Below are 20,640 nucleotides of genomic sequence, written 5' to 3' on the forward strand. Positions count from 1 at the left end.
AATCTTAAAGTATTACGTAACATACTGCGTGTGCGCCATCATTACCTACCACCCACAAGTGCCCTGCTATTACGTTACACCTATGGCTGTGCCGTCATTACGTAAAACAACACGTGGTCCTGAAGAAACAAGTCACATGAGAATGTGTCACTCTCAATATAGATATAGATTCCCTATTCCGTAACAACTAAAAAATCGTGAATAAAAACATCTTGAAGAGAATGTCTTAAAAAATGTCCTGAAATATCTTGAAATGTCTTAAGATATACTTTGAAGAAAAGTGTTCTAAAAAACGTTTTGAAATGTCTTAAAATGTCTTGAAAAACGTCTTAAAGGAAAATGTCTGAAAACACGTCTTCAAATATTTTTAAAAACGCCTTGAAGAAAACACTCCCTACTGCGTAACGCGCATGTTTGCATCTTGACTAACAGCCCCTGGAGTTTTTTTTCCCTTTACATCTCTAGGTCTTTAAAGAATCAAAGAAACTATTACGCAACGCGTGCGGACGCATCATGACTGGTGGATTCTGACAAGTCCTACTATGCATCAGTAAAAAAAATCATTATTGTGCCGATGCCCCTGAATTTATTTGGCCCTCAAGAGTTTTTAAACAATCAAAAAAGCTATTATGTAACACCTGCATCTTTTCGACAACCTTCACTATTACGTAATAAGTACATGCACTTTGAAGAAAATTAATAGCACCTGCGTCTTGGGGGAATTGCCGCTAAGCTTGTGCTCTTTAGGCATTAAAACAAAGTTAGCTGCTATGGGTCCGTTTCAAAGTGTTAAGGAAAATATTACTGGTGGGTGGGTCCACTTAAATTACTTTTGACTCTTAAAAAGGTACTGTAGCTCCCAATTTTGAATAAAATATACCCAATCTGAATTTTATTATGAACAAATATTCCATATGAACCTTATATTCCCCCCAAGGCATAATTTACAACCCTTGTTCCAGAGCTCTGGTGGATTGCATCAACCCTCGAGACATTTTGACATGTTCTTGGACAGTTTCTAAAAAGAAAATCGCTATATAGCAATCTTGATTAGATGTATTTGGGGAAAAGAGGGCGTGGGGGTGGGTTCAAGTTGCCTTCTATCACTTTTTACTTTTACAAGAGAACTAGAACATTCAATTTCAAGTGAAATAAGCCTTCTCTAAACTTTATACAACCATTATATACCCACGGGGCATAGCTTACAACTCTTGCTCTCATTTCCTAATGGGTCATTTTAACCCCGAAAGCCTTGTTATATGGTTTTTATACTATTTTGAACAAAATGACTATCTCAAAGTCTGTATCGGATGCATTTGGAGAAAAGAAGACGTTGGGGGCTAGCTACCCTTAAATTACTTTTGACTCTTAATAGGAATACCAGAACTTCGGATATCCTATCCAATCAGCTCCTTCCGAAGTTTATGCAGCGAATCCATCCAAACAACCTTAAATCCTAACATTGGGCAACTATTATAACTTATAGTCCTTGCCCTGAAGGCTGTGGGGGGCACTGTCATCCTCAAAGACATAATTACTTGACCCTTCAACTAAGTTGGACAAAATGGCTATATTAAATTTGGATTGAATATAATTAGGGAAATAATCAGTGGGAGGAGGGGTGCTGGTTACCCTCTAAATATTTTAAAGGGCGCTAGAAGTTTCAATTTCGATCGAGTGAGCCTCCTTTGAAGTTGTTACAATAACTTCATTCGATTGGATATGATTGGGGAAATGGTTGCTATGGGGGAGGGGCTGGTTACCCCCCCCCCCCCCAATAACTTTCGATCATTTAAAAGCGCATTAGAAGTTTCAATTTCCGATTGAATAAGCTTCCTTCAAAGTTGTTACGATAACTGCTTTTACGAAGTGCCCTGATCTTACAAAACAAATTATATACCCACATCACTTTTTACTGAGGCACTGCTAATGGCCTGCCTATAACCAAGGCTCAAATATACCCCTCAATAAAACACCGCAATCATTTTTAGGTGCTAATAATGGACTAACTTGCTAAACTTATAGAACTTTCCCTGGGGCTCTTTGGGGTATATCCAACCTAGAGACATAGTTATTTAGCCTTCGGACAATTTTGAAAAAAAATGACTATCACGAAAATTTGCATCAGATATATTTGGGGGAAAGAGTAGGCTTGAAGAGGGTGAGTTGCCCTCCGATCACTTTTAATCCTTAAAAAGAGCGCTAAAAATTTCAATTTTCGACTGAAGGAGCTCCTACAAAGTTCCTACGGAGTGGTTCTTTATATGAAGTTTAATAACATTATTGTTACAAATAATATCACATTGAGGGCTTGTGGCACTACAGGCAACGCCACAGGCAACGGCAGAGTTGACTCTTATTTTTTTTTTGATAGACTGAGCTTTTTTAGGATGCAGAATAATTTTTTTTTGGTCTTGTGCGTAATTAGACTCTCGTTTTGGTATGGAACCATTGCAATGGCCCACATTTCAGCTTACGCGCAAATACGGTACATATTATCAATTTTCGTGGTATCTCAGGTAGCACCCGGGTCGCTATCCCGAATAACTAGATTCAAGATGATGAATAGGTCGCATTAAAGAAACAATTAGTAATCAAGCACGATTCGCGAACTGGATATACTATCTAATCCCTCAGGGTATAAAAAACCACCGGTCATGGCTGACCACATGGTACAGAGAAGTAGTATGACGATAAACCGTAGTGTTGGACTGACTAGATAATGACAAACCACTTCTACGTAACTATTGTAATAATTGATAGTGTCATTTTGTTACTGCAAATATGACCATCATTGTTGCGAAACTGGGAATTATTTTGGTAGGTTGTTTATGTTTTTCTTACTTGTCATTATTACTTGTGTAGCTATCAATTTTGATAGCAGTGATAAAGTGTCAAACACTTTCAAGATTTATGACACATCTAATACCTCTTGACTGATATTTAAATGCGTGTTTTTGCAAATACTAAATAGGATTAACGCTATTCTACTGTAATCCTAATGGATGTTAGAATTTAATTTTTATAAATTCATTGAAAGTGTTTCAAGTGTTTTGAAGAATGAAGCTTACTAAATGCAAAATACTATTTTTATAGCTTCTGCAAAAAGGAGTTTTCTGCATTTTTTTTAAATTGACAGGGTTAACTTGCTCAAAAGGTTTAACTGCTCAACTTTTTGACAAACTGCTAAAAGGAGACGCAATGAAAGTGTTTTAAGCTTCCTACCTTCGTTCAAAACTGATTTATGATTTTTAAAGAGTTCAGAACCTATTTCTCAAATTAAGAATAAACATGAGTGAGGCTTAAAATCCTGCTTAAATGAAAAAAAACTACACTTTCAATAACTTGAGCCAATGAAAAAGAGACTGAAAGCCCAAAAACATTTCTTTTTCAAAATTTAGATGGGTAACCTATAGAATTATTCTTTTGAAAATTTCCTACGTCCTAGAGATAAAAAAGAGTATAGACAATTGCTTGGTATAAACTTCTCAACCTTTATTCTAGGACCTGGGTTCATTCTGATTGTTTCATTCACCTAACTCACCTGCTTTCCGAGATAATAACAGCCCGCTCAACTACAACTCAGCCTTTTACAGAAGTAAAACAACAGGTTTTTAACCTTTGTCCTTTTAACCAAATTTGTCCAATTTGTCCTTTTATAGGACAAATTGTAGTTGTATGCTTTTTACTTGTAGAAAAGCAAAGACACCACTGTAATGGAAAAACAATAAATAACTAGAATGAATGGATACTGAAGACAAAACAATAAAATTACAAAGACTAAAATTAAAATATTCATGATTGAGCACAAATTATCTAATTCAAATTCGACTTAAGGCTTAACTAATAGCTAAAATTGGCACTCTTTATCAAACACGATCAAAGTTGAAGGGGCTGTACCCTTTCTGTGTCTAAAAATCTGCCTCTTTAAACCACACTTTTCAATGGTGGAAAAAATTAATAAATTAATCCCTTTACTACGGTCTATATTTTTTATTTTGAGGTTCAATATACCTCCGAAGTCTTAATATTTATAGAGAGGTTGCCCATTTTATGCCACCTGACGTAGCTTATATCTTGAAGTACCACCACATGTTGCACAATAATGAAACACTTGTCTCAGTTATTATGTAGTACAGGGTATGATTCTCCCGCGTGCGTCATACTTCAGCCACTTGCGGCATAGCTTTGCGATGCGTATCGCACCTTGCCATACGGGCTAGAATTCCAACTTACCATTTTTCCCGATCAATTTCTGTCATATTTTGCTTTCACCAGGAAGGGGCTAATTTTGAAATTTAATAATCCCTTCTCAGCTAGTTTATATCACTGGGCTTAAATTTTAGTAGCCATCCTCAATCTTCCCACTTTGGAAACTCGGCTTTTGAACCAACTCTAACCAACTAAACAAAGTCACATTTAAAAGCGTTTTCAAAGCAACATGGGTTGAAGTTAAAGCAACAAATATGTGTTGTTTATTATATGGCCATTTATGTTAATTATATTATTTAGTACCTGAACCATATCTTATGGAACAGAGAGGTTGGGGGGAGGATCTTTGGCAATCTCTCATCCTTCATCCGCAGAATGTGGCCTAGCCATCTCAAAATTTTTTTCATTATAGCCTAAGGAAGCGGGATTGAACCACATTTTCCGCACAACCTACCGTTTGAAATACGGTCTGTCAGTTGGGTACCCAGAACAATCCGTAGACAATTTCTCTGGAAAACATCTATTAAATTTTCGTCTGCTTTTCGAAGCGCCCATGCTTCAGAGCCATATTTGACCACTGTCGTCGCTGTAACTTCCAATATTCTAATGTTTGTTTATCTTCCTATTCTTCCTAACTTTTTTTTTAACTCTGAAAAAACACCCTGAGCCTTAGCTATTCTGCTTTTAACGTCTTCACTGCTCCCACTGTCTTTACTAATAATAATACCAAGGTAAGTGAAGCTGCCAACCTGATCAAAACTTTCGTTGCCCAACGTCATCTTTTCATCTTCACTTATTCCTAGCCTTAGTGGCTTAGTCTTCTTAACATTAATTTTCAAGCCTATTCTAGCACCCTGAACTCACAAAACATATATTTAAGAACCTCATTTATCAAATTATCAGCACCTGAAGCCTTATTATTTTTTATCGTTTTAGCACTGTCGCTAATTCTTCCTCATAAAAAAAATATTCCTTCATATCCAAGGTATCCCAAACTTTTTCATTTTCACCCATATCTTTTCCTGCAACTGTATCTCGGTTTAGCACATCCTCAGAATGTTCTGCCCATCTTTCTTTAACTTTTTCATTATCACTAATTGTGGCCCCATTCCTATCTTTGACTGGGACTAGCCCGGACTGACTACTCCCTCTCAGTTTATTAACATGTCAATATAAGATTTTACTATTATGCCGTCAGGCTGCATCTTCCAGATCCTCAGCAATTTTATCCATGGCCTCCACTTAACATCTGCTTAGTTCATATTTTAATGCTTTCTCCACTATCTTTACATTCCTTTTGTTTTCATACAATCTATCACTCAGATAATTCTTGTACAAACCCCTTCCACTCTTTATTAAACACAAAGCTTTTTCACTAATATTCCTAGTTGCAGTCTTAGCACTCTTTCCGGAGACACCATCAGCAACTTGACAAATTATTATAAATTATTCCATCCATCTTCCATATTGTCATATTTTAAACTCTCTAGTTTAGGATTCAACTTTTCCTGGAAGATTTTTCTAAAATTTTAATCTTGGAGTCTACCAACATCGTAACTTTCCGGGAGGTAGTTACCCTTCCGAAATTTCAGCTTTAAATTATCCTTACACACTGCTAGATGGTGATCTTTACTTTTAACATCAATAACAACACTCCTATACAACCTAGTATCTTGTATTGATCCTGCTAGTCCTCAGTTTACAATAATATAATCAATACGGTTTGCTCTCTTACCATCACGTGAATACCATGTCAACTTATGGGTCATTTTGTGACCAAACACCGTATTGGTTACAACTAGGTTGTTATACGTAAAAAAGTGCAAAAGTCTATAGCCATTACTGTTTTCTTTTCCCATACCAAATTTAGGAAGCAAAATCTCATAGCAACATCACCATATTTCTACCTGGCACCCTGTCTATTTGCTCCTGTAACTGTAAGTAAAATTCATCTGAGTCACTAGTATCTCCGTCAGTTGGTTCAACAGGGGCATATACTGCTATAACTGCTACCTTAAACTTTTTAGTTATAAAATGAGTGATTAGCATTTTATGATTAATACATTCCCAGCCTAAACAAGACTTAGCAGCTTCTTTACTCATCATGAGCCCTACTCCGTGTCTATGTACCCCATCCTTCCTGCCTGAGTAAACAAACTCTATGTCACCTTATTTCATGCTTCCCACCCTGGGATGAGAGTTTCTGAAACTCTTAGTAAATCCAGTTCAAACCGTCTGAGTTTGTCAGTCAAAATGTCGATACGTTAGTCATTTTTTAACGTCGTAACACTTCAATCTCCAATTTTCATGTTCTTTAAATCTTTGAAATTATTTTGGCCTCAGGAAAAGCATTAATCCCAGATACCAATGATGGACGGGGACCAACATATCTTCTCAAGTCTACACTGAAGCATTTAAGCCGGCTTAGAACCGAACAGTAAGAAGTCCCTGGGACCTCCAGTAACTTGGAGGCTTTTGGCAATCCTGGGCCCATCTTGGTCACAACAAGGTTTTCAGCACTTGGCGATGCTCCTCTATCAACAAGAGTCGAAATCCTGCACAAACAGTCCCAAGCCTATTACCACCGTCGTATTATATATTCATGCCTACAAGTATTTTGCTACTATGGGGAGGCAACCCATAGTAGATAAATTAGCTAGGAAGAGGTTTGATAGTGATTTTTCTCAAAGTGCGATCATAGTTGAAATTTATAATAAATATATCTTCAGAAATGAGATAAACTGAGAGCCGCTGGGGTGATTGCTTTATTTTATGCTAATCAGCAATTGTTTACTGATGGGTTTTATTGTGGAAGGTGAGCTTTTAGCAATCGTTCTTTTGGCAAAAGGACCCCCGTTTTTCTTTGGGGAGAGTTAATAGGTTTCGGAGGTTTCAGATCAATTTAGAAGTACTATCGTAAGCTCTTTGACAAAGTTTAGCCTGATGAACCTGGCCACAAAAATAGGGCCAGGAAAATGATAGAACAAATCCTAGGTGGCTCAGAACTTAGAAACGCAAATTGTTGGGCCAAGAGAACTCTAAGGTTCAAATTAAGTTTTACTTTTGGGGCGTAAGTCCCAAAACCTGTCACTCCAAAGAATACAAGATGTCTCCTGATCCGTCTGACACTTACATCCTGAAATCCATGGGCCATGGAAAGATATAGGACTTTACCTTAGAATAAATGCAACTTTTTGGATAGAAAAGCTGTCATAACGGAGAAATTGGCAAAAATTGGTAACTCCAGAACCGTATACAAGATTACCAACGAAATTGAAGGGAAATGCCGAAGTGTAAACGGACCAGTTAAAGATTCAAATGGCAAAATATTTTCAGACCCATCGGAATTTGCCTCAATATGAGCCCTGGACTCTGAGAAGACTCTGAACAAACCCTGCCCTTTGGATCCCAGGTATCCCTACAACCCCCCTTTTGAGCCTCCATTTCAGCAATGAAAAACACAGTGATGCAGAAGTCCGAAAAGCAGCCTGCAACCTAAAAAATGGCAGAGCAGCAAAACCTGACAAAACAAAAGCTGAGATGATAAAAAACATTATCGAATACCTACATGGATGTACGAATTACACTTTAATAGTATCTGGAACTCTGAAAAGGTATCTGATGATCGGACAAAAAGTACGCCTATCAAACTTTTAAAGAAAAGTTTGTATTAGTCTCCTATACATACCTGGTAAAATTGTCTCACAGATTATTCTCTGCCGCATCCACACAGGCTTCGATAACCATGTGTGGGACAAAGAGATAGGTTTTCGGTTGTCCTATTCTTAAAAGGATCTCTTCTAAACAATACGGACTATGGTTTAGGAGTCCAATGAATCGCGAGAAGAAATGTACCTGATTTTTGTTTACTTCGAAAAAGCCCTCGACCAAGATTCGCTGCGGAAAATCTTCGATACTATGACGTTCTGAAAAAATGGTGGCCCAAATTGTTCCATTTTTAGAAAACAGAGAATGCAGTATTATGACCCATGAAAAGAACATTATATATTTCCGTATCATACCTGGCGTAAAAGGGGGCTTGGTTCTTTCACCGTTCCTCTTCATTCTCGCTATCGACTGCACGCTCCTCGATTGTACAAGGTTTGTAGGCATCCAAATTGGAGAAGCCAAACAGCTAGTCGACCTGGATTTTGCTGAAGATATTGCATTGATGGAAAGTAACAAGACCAAACCCCGGGATATCCACAATACTATTCGTGAAAATACTGACCGATTTTGTTTCAAGATTAACACAGAGAAAATAAAGAGCATGGCAGCAAATAGTTTCCCCCTGGACATAAAAGATGGCAATTCAATTGTTAAGCAGGCTATACAGTTCAGGGATCTTGTAAGGCGAGCGTGAAGCACAGCTGAGGATAGGGAAATCTAGTGGAGCTTTGAAACGACTAAAACCAGTATATCAACCAAAAAAGTGTTTTACGCTTTCTAGTAAAATCGGGCATTTTTAATAAAATTGTCCTCTCTGGACTTTACTACAGCAGCGAGTGCTGGAATTCAAATGAGCAACAAGAGATACCGATCTCTTACAAACTCTTACAAATGTAACTTCTTCGTAACTTTTGACAGGAAGTGTTCTTTTCAGGACATGGTTCTTTTAATTAGCTATTAAAAGCAGCACTTAGAGGGAGGAGGTAAAAAAAAGGTAAAGGATGTGGCACTAGACCCTTAAGGTCCGAACGGGTGGTGTTGATCTCCGTCTCAGGGCCCTTTAGACCTTGGGGAGGAGAAGGGGCAGCAATTGCCTTTATATTTTGAAAATATTTTTTCGTATAATTTTAAAAAAAAGTTTTAATGAGTACCTTTTTGTGTCTTAAAAAATTTGATTGTTTTTTTTTTAATTAATCAAAAAGTTTGAAAACTCTTTCTTTCTAGATTTTAACGAATTGAAAACATTTTCTGCTTTCACAGCAGTGTAGTTAAAAAGAAAATTGAGTTTTCTTAAGGCCAAAAATTTGACCTTTATTCTCGAGCAATTTTGACTGACACTTTGTTCTCACACGAGAAAAATAAATAAAGCCATTAAATAGATTTTCATTTACCTTTTCAAACAATAAACCCGCGAGAATATGGAGGAATGAAACAAATCAGGTTCTTATGCACAAAGTACATTTACTAAAGTTTTGCCAAAATTTGTCTTAGATCCAAATTATCCAAATTCCAAATCCAAGATCCAAATTTTCCAGTGTGTGCTGCCTAACAAATAAGTACTAAAATCAAATTATAACGAAAATAATATTTTTTAGTATCTATCTAATTTTTTTCAACTATTCTTTCTGGCTTCAGCGTTTTCCTCCTTCATATAATTTCAGTAAGACTGTTGACTAGACAATATTTAAATTCAACCGATTCTCGAGTATGTGCTGTCTAACAGATAAGCACCAAAAGTTAATCATAGAGGAAATAGCTTCTTTTAGTGTCTACCTAGGTTTTTTCTATCAGTTATTCTTTCTGGCTTTAGCTTTTTCCTTCTCCATATAATTTTAATATAATTGTTGACTTAACAAGATTCAAATTCAACTGATGCAAGTTGGTCACTATTTACAAGATAGCGCAAAGTCTCTGTTTTCTCAATATTCTCAAATCATTACAAATGATAATCTCATGAAAGAAAAAACTATTCTAATCTACTATGTGAGTGAGCGAAGTGGGTATTTTCTCATACTAATGAGCGAGTGATAATTCTAAATGATCGCGATGTGAAAGAAACTAATGTCAGTATAATTAAACTGGGAACAGCGGAATTTTCCACCGTAAAAAAAAATACATTACTCAGAAAATGTACAACTAATTTATTCTTCAGAAGTGTAGCATAAATTAAAAAACATAACAAAAATGTACCATTTCTAAGACCGCAACGTAAAATGTAACGCTTTACTTAAAACGTGCCAAAAAATGGTACGAACGCAACCATGACATCGACTGAAGTGAACATATCACGTCAAAGACCAGATAGTCTGCTTTATCCACAGGCCAGCCCATAGTTACAGACGTCATTCAGCAGTGATGGTGTCAAAGCGTGTCCATGTGTACAAGCATACACTAAAAAAACTGAAAAACACTGGTTTCCCCAAAAAAGAGCCATAAAAGACGGATATCTTTTTTAAACCTGAGTGGCTCAAGACTTGAGACTGTAAGCTCATGGGCAAAAACATTATGCACAAAAAAAGTCCAGGGTTTGTCTTTCCCCCCGAAATTTTACTTGTTTTAGTACCCCAAAATCATGGATACTGACGAAAATTTTCACCTCTGTATATAGTACAATTTTTAACCTATTTGGGTGGAAGTCAGAAACATTTCTTCAAGAACATCCCTTTAAGCCTCCCCTTTTTGCAAAAATCGAAACATGGCATCAACATTGATGCTAATAGCCATAACTGAACTTTCAGAGCAAACAGGGCATAAAAGATCTGGTCGATTGAATGTCCTATAATTATTACATTTCATTAAGTTCTTCTTAAACGATCGATTTGAGTATGCCTCACGAATATTGTGCAACAACGCGAAAGGCGTGTCTGCATAATTAGTACAGGCAAATGAAGGTTTGACCCGAAACAAATTGCAACAGAAAAGATTCTTACACCATCTTGTAGAGAAAAAAAAACTGAACAACATATCCATTTTCGCATATTCTGAGTCGACGCGAAATAACCGTGTTTTGGCTTTTAATGCGATTTTTTTTACGTTTTCCGAAAAAAAATATAATTTTAGTATCCGACCGTTTTTCTTGAAATGAAGTATGATTCTGATCCAGAATGACAAGCTGAGACAGAAAATGAAGTCAGATTGGGTGTCTGGTGCAAAACAAAAAAGTTTCACAATCATCAATATACGTTGCGGTAATTTTTGTAAAGACAATCAATCGGCACTTGTTATTCGACAAATGATCGGTTTTTCGTAAAAATACCTGACCTAGGCACTAGTATAAGAGAAGGCTACGTAATGCAATAAAAATGAAAATCGTCACATTCATCACTTAGTGTTTTAAAAATTTCAAAGTTTATTCCCAAGATTTGACTGAGAAATCAATTAGACGAAGACCTAAAGTAATGCCAGAAAATCGAGTAGAAAACTAGTTCCGGTCACAACCACTATACGAAATCATGCCATCTTTACCTCCAGCGAATGGACAAGCTCGAAGATACCCATCCTACGGTCTACCAGGCTTTCCAGAGTGGCATGCATGTAGTAAGACGTTCTGATAGATTCTGGGCTGGACTCTCCACAGATCTTGTCATTGAATAGGAACTTATGTGCTCTCTTAAAACCTCTGGTGGCCTTACCAACGGCAGTGGCATGACAGAGGCTCAGAGGTCCTTATGGGTTTTGTCGTGACCAGTCTGCTCTACAGTAAACCTTCTGATGGAACGTATCTCACAAATTCTGTACGTTACAAGCGATCAGCACAAGGAGATGTCAGAGCCGATGCAACTGAGAGACTGCAAAGATACGTAGATAATTATCGAGTTTCTGGAAAGGGGTTCAGCATTTGAGGGAGATGTTCAGTTAAGAAGCATAGCAAATGGTCTAACTATCTATCCGTCTGCCAACGTTGATTCTGCCAAAAATGTTGGCCTAAAAGTCATTGACGCCATGTCTGGACAGCTGGTCTCTGACTTTGTGTTTCAACGAAAACAACAGGCAATCCAGATAACGACCAAGCAAAGTCCAAGCGGAGACTGCAAACGACTAGACCCGACTCTTCTTTTTCAGAGGTTTATCATGATCGCGAAAAGGATCAATCTTACGAAAACTGAGTACTTTCAACACGAGCTGTGTTCCTACCCAGCGTCACTTTTTGACAGCTCCTGCATGCTCCGGACTGCGAACAAACCAGAACTTGCGAAGGCCATAGCCCAGGCGTGCAACCTTGAGAAGCATTCATTTCCCCTCCCCGAATGTACTCGATATATCCTAGACGGAAGAGCTCTGCTGCACAGGATACCATGGACAAAAAATGAAAGATACCTGGAGATTCTAGACCATTATGCAACTTACGTGACAGGAAAGTACCCTTCTGCCACTATTGTTTTCGACGGCTACGATAGTGGGGCTATTAAAGATATGGCTCACTCGCAGAGGAGCCGTACAGTTGGCCGTGAGATCATCTTCACAGCAGATATGCAGCTCAAGGTGAAGAAAGAAGAGTTCTTATCTTGCAAGAAAAACAAAGCCAGGTTTATCTGCGCTTTGGCTGATCATCTCCGTGCAAAGGGTGTCTCTGTCTCCCAGGCATCAGGTGACGCAGATGTCCCGATTGTGGAAGCTGCTGTTGCCTCTTCACGGTATCACGACACTGCCGTAGTTGGGGACGATACCGATCTATTGGTTCTCTTATGCTACCACTGTGACTTGTCAAGCAAGAAACTATTCTTCGCACCTGAGCCAAAGTCGAATAAAGCTCCCCGAATATGGGACATACACACCCTGAAAGAGAAGCTGGGACAAGATACTTGTCATCTGATCCTTTTTACTCACGTCCTGTTAGGCTGTGACTCTACTTCGCGAATCCACGGTGTGGGAAAAGGTCTTGCACTGAAGAGGCTGATAGAAGACAATGATTTCCGAAAATCAGCTGCAGTGTTCATGCAGAAGTCCACTTCGAAGGAGGAAATCAAGACCGCTGGTGAAGACGCCCTGCTGATCATATACGGTTTGTCGAAAGGAGGGAACTTGAACAAACCCCGCAGAGAAGTTTTTGAAAAGAAAGTGACAACGGCAAACTCTTTTGTTCACCCTGAACATCTGCCACCAACTTCTGATGCAGCCAAGTTTCATAGCTATAAATTTTTTTTATCAAGTTCAGGTATGGATCGGGGAGCCTGATCCGGAACTGAAAGCCGAGGAATGGGGATGGAAGAATAAAGATGACTTCTTGTACCCATTAACAACTGACCTCCCACCAGCCCCGCGTATGCTCCTAAAGATTGTGAAGTGCTCCTGTCGTGTACAGTGTAGTTCAGCGAGGTGTAGCTGCTTTAAAAACGGCCTAGTTTGTACTCCAGCATGCAAAACCTGCAAGGGAACAATGTGTTCCAACTCCCCAAAAATCGACAGAAACAATGATGAAGAGAACCTAGAACCCTAGTCGTTAATCCATTCCAAATGAAGAAGTTGTGAAACTAGTCGGAATCTGATTCTCTATTTTGTATTTTTTATAAGATTGATTCTATTTAATAGACTGTGAAGATTAGACACTATGGGTTGACCCTAAATAGTATACGAAGGGTGTTTTAAGTGTGATTTACGATACTGACCACTGAAAACCAGTTCGGTTTGTAATTCACTTTCCCTAATTATTTTCTAAAAAAAATGAATGATTACGATTTTTTTCTCTTTCAGTGAACAACCTATTTGATTCTATTTTCGGTCTCAGCTCGTGATTCTACGTCAGAACCACACTTTCATTCAAGAAAATCGGGCTACAACGAAAATTGTATATTTTAGGCGAAAAAAGTCGAAAAAATACAGTTAGTCTTTTTTATGGTGCTTCTTACGCTAAATCCGACTTCGTTTTCGGTCTCGCCATGTTATTTTGGGCTAGAATCATACTTCAGTTCAAGAAAAACCGATGTCCACAAAAATTGCGATTTTTATTCGAATAACGGAAAAAAATAGCATTAAAAGCCAAAAAATGGTTATTTTGCGTCGACTCAAAATATGCGAAAATGGATATGTTGTTCAGTTTTTTTTTCCCTACAAGATGGTGTAAAAATCATTTCTGTTGCAATTTGTTTCGGGTCGACCTCTTTTTGGAGCTCATTTTCCTGTACTAAATATAGATAAATGGGACAGTCGCTGCCAGCGCACTGACGCGATAAACATGACTAGACAAATCGTCAAAATCACTGGACTAAAGAAAAACCGCTAAATAGCCAAGCTAGCACTGGTGCGTTTTCATTTTACTCTTTTTATCAAGTCCATTAAATCGTTTTAGATTTATGGAAGGATTTCACAGACAACTTTTTATTTCTGCTTTTGTAGTGATTGATTTTTTTTTTCATTTCCTAACCTACAATGTTAATATGAAGACTAAGACTTTTTAGAAAATGAAGCAAGAAATGAGGTATCCCAAATCCAAAACTGTCGATTTTAGAAATAAAGTGTTGACTTGTGTGTTTAAAAAATAAGCTAGGAAACAGGCTATAGATATTGTGAAAAGTTTTCAAACTAAATTCTAGCTGGGGAAGACCGATAGTCCAGGATTCATCGAATAATTCTATGCTAAATTCATCTCAGTTATTTATGCCTTTTAGGGCACACCAAAGAAGCCTGAAGCTTTGTAATATACTATTATATGTAATAGTAATATTATATGTAATTATATAATATTAATTGTAATATATATATGTAATATATAGTATATAATTGTAATAAATATAATTGTAATAGACTATTGGCAGCTTTCATGACAGCTTTCTTTTTTTTTCTTTTTTTTTTCTTTGTTTGGAATAGAATGAGAGGGGGAAGGGAGAGAGAAAGAGAGAGAGAGAACTGGTTATAAGTTTGAACATCGCTCTTTCTTTTCATAATATGAAAAAAACTTCGTTTTCTTAAAGAGTTAAAGAGGCTGCGTCCCAAAGTCGAACCTTAAAACGTACAGGAATTAGGAGAGGCAGTTGGGGGGCTGCCGCCCCCCAAACACCCCGCTTTTAAAGACTCTTTTGTACAGGTTTTTGATGTGGGGGGCTGCCGCCCCCCTAACCCCCGGCTCTTGGCTTCGGAAAGGCCCTCTTTTAATTGACAAAAAATTGAAATGAATGAATAATGGAATAACTTCGAAAAATATTAAACACAAGAGGACAGGAGAACCATTGCGCCGAAACTAGTAATTAGTAACAATGAAGTCCCCCCACAACAAAAAACAAACCTGTACAAAAGAGTCTTTAAAAGCGGGGGGTTTGGGGGGCGGCAGCCCCCCAACTGCCTCTCTTAATTCCTGTACGTTTTAAGGTTCGACTTTGGGACGCAGCCTCTTTAACTCTTTAAGAAAACGAAGTTTTTTTCATATTATTTCTGTACGTTTTTCTTTTGTGAAAAAAAACGCCCGATAAGGGACTTGAACCCTTGACTCGAGGATTAAAAGTCCCACGCTCTACCGACTGAGCTAACCACCTGCATGTGTGTAAATATAACTTTTAAATAATTTTTAAAAATTTCAAATATACATGGGCTCTTATGGAGATATGGGTCAATTAAGTGGCTAATGCGTGGTTTCTGGAAAACAGGGAAGGAGTTATCAAATCGAGCTGAAATTTCGCGGATAAGCTCCTGGGCTGTAGGGGACCTTAACTTGTGAATTTCAGCCCGATCGGACAACGTTAAAGGGGGTGGGGGTGGGGTTGGGGGGTCGAAACTTTCGGGGGTTAAGATTTTCCTACTAAACTTTCAAGGGCAATTACTTGGAGAATTCCGCATCGAATGAGTCTTCGTACACCCAGATCCGATGTCGACTGTGACCTGTAGGTGTGGCAGATAAAAAAGAATATGAAAATTAAGTGGCTATGCGTGGTTTCTGGAAAACAGGGAAGGAGTTATCGGATCGAGCTGAAATTTTGCGGATAAGCTCCTGCGCCCTAGGGGACCTTAACTTGTGAATTTCAGCCCATTCGGACAACGTTAAAGGGGGGCTGGGGTTGGTGGGTCGAAACTTTCGGACAGATTTTTCCCATGAAGGAAAAGTCGGAGGGGGGTGAAATTTGGTAGGTTTCTTAGTGGGAGCTTGGGCTACGAAATGCGTCCCTCCCCATCCCTCTGCGACCACTGGAACCGAAGATCGCTTAACATTGTCGTGGTTCGCCTCTTTATAGAGGCACGAGTGAGCCTCCTTGATTGGAAAAAAAAGGATTCTTTCTTTAATTAACCAATACTGGAAACAAATTTGACTTTTGATTCCAAGAGTCCGAAGCTTGCCATTGACTTAGTTTTACTAATGGCTTTTGAAAAATAATTTTGGCTGGGCTATGAAAAAACAAAAAATATAAAAAGATGTATTATATTCAGCTGAGAACTACATCTTTGATATACTTTCAAGGAGGATTAGCCTACGCATTCATGAACTTATCGTATACTAGTTTACCGATTTCATGAGCGCAAGGATCATCAGACCGTAGCAGCCCGTGACCTGCTTCATAATCAGGACAAGAAGATAATTGTTAGGTGTCCAATCTTCGTCATAAGGTGGATGATTCAAAATATTTCGTTTGATATATTAAAGAACCTTCTTAGCTACCTGAGTAATGTGAAGTCCAGCGTTGTTGTTCAAAAATGATATCTGAAGTTAGTATACCCTGGCTTTTGTCAGAGTATACTGATGATCATAATATTTCAACTAGCAATCTTATTTATTATCCCTCGCCCTTGGCATCACAAAAAATGACTACCGTGGGTTTCCTGACCAGTAGTCTTAAAGAGATATTCGGTGAATTTTATGCTTTTTAATCTTTTACTTTTTCTTTGTCCCTGGATTCTCGTAACTAGCCAAGACTTTACATCTTTTTGCTATCATGGTTGCAGCGTTAGCTGCAAACTAGTAAAGAGAGAACCACAGCCCATGGTAACCAAAAGTTAAGAAACAAGTTTAGAGAAAAATTACGATCTAACCCTGATACATGAATGGTAACTATTATTTCCTGTTATTTCAGTTCTTCTTAAAAGTAAAAGTTTACTGCGAACGGGTCTTTCCAGTTCAATATCTCTTAACGCAATGAACTCTCCGCCCATTTTTGGTTACGAGCGACTACCCATTACAGAATTTAAATTCTTACCGATGCAGTGCTACAACTGTCAGTCCTACGGACATGCAGCAAAATCTTGTGTAGATCCCCCGAAATGTTCAAAGTGCGGTGGAGATCATTCCAGCTCTCGGGACAATCCATGCCAAAATGCCCCCAAATGCGCTCTGTGTGGTTCTTCTCGACACCCGTGCTACAGCTTCCAATGTCCAGTAGCTCAGAAGCTAATTTCTAAACAATGATCGGTGATTCTATACGGGTTGTTTCATGGAACTTAAATGGTGGAGTGGTTGATAAAATGCCACTGTTAGAAGGATTGTTATGTTATAACGATGTACTCTGTGTGCAGGAACACTTCCTCTCGAATCAAGCCGTTAGTCTGCTTGAGCTAAACGATGGCGTCAAAGTATTTGCTACTCCTGCAAAGTCATCGGGCAGGGGAAGGCCGTCCGGTGGAATCGCCATTCTTGTTAGCAGCAGGTTAAATCCCATTCTGTATAAATCTTCAGACTTTTTTGTTGCTGTTAAGGTGCACAAAACTGTTATCCACTCTGTGTACTTGCCAACAGACTACAGAGACAGTAAATCAGAAAAAAAATTTAGTGAAGCCTGCAGTAAGCTATCGAGTTCGGTGGGCAGCTGTTCTAGCCAGGGCCTTGAATGTATAGTCGCTGGTGACGTGAACTGTGACTTGACTGATGAGTCTAACGCTCGAGCACAGATCCTCCTATCTTCCTGTGACGGTCTTCGTCTTGCTAACAATGATCTGTGTTTTACTTATATCCATAACTCAGGCTCGACTTCATCTCTCGACTTCATGTTAAGTTCCATCCAATCTCCAGCTTGCGGCAATTCGCACGTAGATCTGAGCGTAAGCGCGTCTGATCACTTTCCAATTATAAACACTTTTCGAGTAATTCCTGCCTCTCCTAACCCCCCAACTAATGAAAAGAAGTGGAAAATCAAAACTAATTGGAGTAAAATTGACCTGGCTACTTATCATTACGTATTGGATGAGATTCTCACAAAGATTAAAGTGCCGTTCCAATTACTACAGCAGAGTGTATGTATTCAAGATGAAGAGAAACAGCTGCTACTAAACATCTACTGTAGTGAAATATCTCACGCACTGTTATCTGCCGAGGCCGCTGCGGTCCCCATTCGTAAAGTCCGAGTGGGAACGGAAATTCCAAAGTGGTCCGAAAACCCTGCTCTAAGTGAAGCATGTGGTCGTGCAAAATTTTGGCTTAGGCTCTGGAACGAGTGTGGTCGTCCGAAATCAGGTGTTGTAAATGAAGTTCGGCTGTTCAGCAAACGCAGATTTGCTAAGATTTTGTCTAAGCATAAATGTGAAGTGATCGATCAACATAGTCAATTGATAAGTAATGATCCAAATGCTGTGTGGAGATTTCTTAAACGTAATGGTGATCAGAATAGTGTCGAACCTGTGATCTCTGAGCAAGATTGGGTGTCCCACTTTACTTCTGAGTTCTCTCCACCCGAACAAGATCTTGAAGATAAATATGAAGTCGAACTTGATAAGTTCATGGAATTGCCTAGTTCTGGTGTTGGCTACATAGTAACTGTTCCTAATCTGATTCGTGCAATTTCAAAATTAAAAAAGAAACAATCGAAAGGTGTCGACAAGTTGTGTGGGTTGCATCTTGTACATGGTACTGCTGGTCTCCTGAGTCATTTAGAGCTTCTATTCCAAATTATCTTTAATTCTGGTCTCGTTCCCGATGTTTTTGGTACTGGAGTAATTACACCTATTTTGAAAAAAGGGAAAAATCCGTCTGAATGCGTATCTTACCGCCCTATAACTGTTTCGCCGGTTTTATGTAAGCTTATGGAATTGCTAGTTATAGATCATATTGCTTTTCAATGTTCTACCCCCGATAATCAGTTCGGATTTAAAAAAGGTGTTGGTCGCGAGCACGTCCATTATATTCTTGCTAATATATTAATAGAAGCTGATGAACTGAATGAATCCCTTATTCTAGCGAGTCACGATGTTAGACGTGCTTTTGATTCTGGGATACATCCCCAGTTATTAGTGTCTGCTCATAAACGTGGTGTGGACCGATCGGTTATTTTGCCTTTTCGGGATATGTATAAGAAGCTTCGAGTCCAAGTTAAAGTCCCGTCTCCTAACGGGCCGATTGTATTACCAAATGCTATTCCGGTTAGAAAGGGCATTAGGCAGGGTGCAATTTCGTCACCCCGGTTGTATAATAATAGTGTTCTCGAGGCCCAAAAGTTAGTGCAAATGAGCTGCATTTTCCGAGGTTTGGATGTAACATTACTTAATTACGCAGATGATATTTTTAATTTAAGTAGATGTTTGTCTCGTATTGAAGAAAATTTTCAGATTCTAGATGATGCTTATAGAGAGATAGGCCTATCTTTTAATGCAAGTAAAAGCGAGATTGTTGCTTTCAATAGGAGAAATGCAGATTGTATAGATCTTGCTGTCAAATTTGGTGCTCAAGAGGTTCCACTGTCTGACTCCATAATGTACTTAGGAATGCCTATAGGTCATAACATGGCATCTACACGTGCTCGCCAAATAAGTAATTTCGCAGAAAAGGCACGTAAGGCTTACGGGGCGCTATCTTCAACTAAAGCGAAATATAATCGACAAATTCGAGCTAGGCTATATAATGCACTGGTGATCCCACACTTTCTGGCTTTATCACCGTTTTGGCATATATTTAGTGTTAGCGATAAAAGAAACCTTCGATCACTTTTTTACAAATATGCAAAATTTCTTTTAAATACCCCACCGTGGGTTAAAAATTCCAAGATGTCTGCAAGGTTCGGTATCACAGATCCGATTGCTGCTGTGACGAAACGTCGTTCTGAATTTTTGGGGTCGCTTGGGCCTAGTAGTCTGGCAATTGCAATTCGTCCTTAGTGAGTTTTTTGTAATAATGTTTTTATTTATTGGCGGTGTATCGTAACGTTTGTTTTTGTTTTTGCAGTTAAGTGTTTTTTTTTTGTTTTTTTTCTTCTTCTTTATACTCCATTCGTGCCATTTGTGGTTTTGTATCGAGTGGGTGAATAAAATTATCTATCTATCTATCTATCTAATAATTTTTGTCTCTTTTTAATTCTATCCCAATTTGTATGTCACTTCTCTTCTTTTAAAGTCATTTTCAGCTATATCTTAAATCTCCTTCTAAATTTTCTATCTGTTAAATGTCCTTGTCTTGTTCCAGTGTTTTTTTTGTTTTTTTTTTCGTATATATTTTATAAAAGTGTTTTATTCTTGTTATCTGTGGTCCATTACAAGCAAAGCTTCTTGGGCCTATTAACTGATTTACTTTTGTAATAGTTTTTCATTTAGTATTAATAAATTGATTGATTGATTGATTGAAAAGATATTTATGGGGATTAAAAAAAACTTTTGAATTCCCTTGAAAACGGTGTCAGACCAAAATGAAAATTTTACCAATGGAATCAGCATGGTCGGAAACCTATTGAAGGGAAATTATAGTCCCTCTTCTTGAGCAACAAGGAAAATCACTTTTTTGTACGGATAGCACTGATCCGTCTCCAATTTATTTGGAGGGCTAGGGGGTGACGAGAACATCATAGAGAAATCTGTAATGGCTAAATCGAACGGAAATAAATTTTTTAGTGCCCTCTTTAAGTAGCCACAAAAATTGAAGGG

General features: G+C 38.2%; 1 protein-coding gene across 1 annotated transcript in view; it reads left to right on the top strand.

The window, feature by feature from the left end:
- The first annotated feature begins 2,691 nt into the window (after positions 1 to 2,691).
- The window catches only part of LOC136039462 (uncharacterized), a 72,800-nt gene continuing 54,851 nt past the window's right edge, over positions 2,692 to 20,640 (top strand). The window contains exon 1 of the mRNA XM_065723227.1: positions 2,692 to 2,820. Coding sequence (XP_065579299.1) covers positions 2,785 to 2,820 — 36 coding nt within the window. The 5' untranslated portion in view covers positions 2,692 to 2,784. The remainder of the gene's footprint in view (positions 2,821 to 20,640) is intronic.

This window comes from Artemia franciscana, chromosome 19, assembly GCF_032884065.1.
Source record: "Artemia franciscana chromosome 19, ASM3288406v1, whole genome shotgun sequence".
NCBI classification, from domain to species: Eukaryota; Metazoa; Arthropoda; class Branchiopoda; order Anostraca; family Artemiidae; genus Artemia; species Artemia franciscana.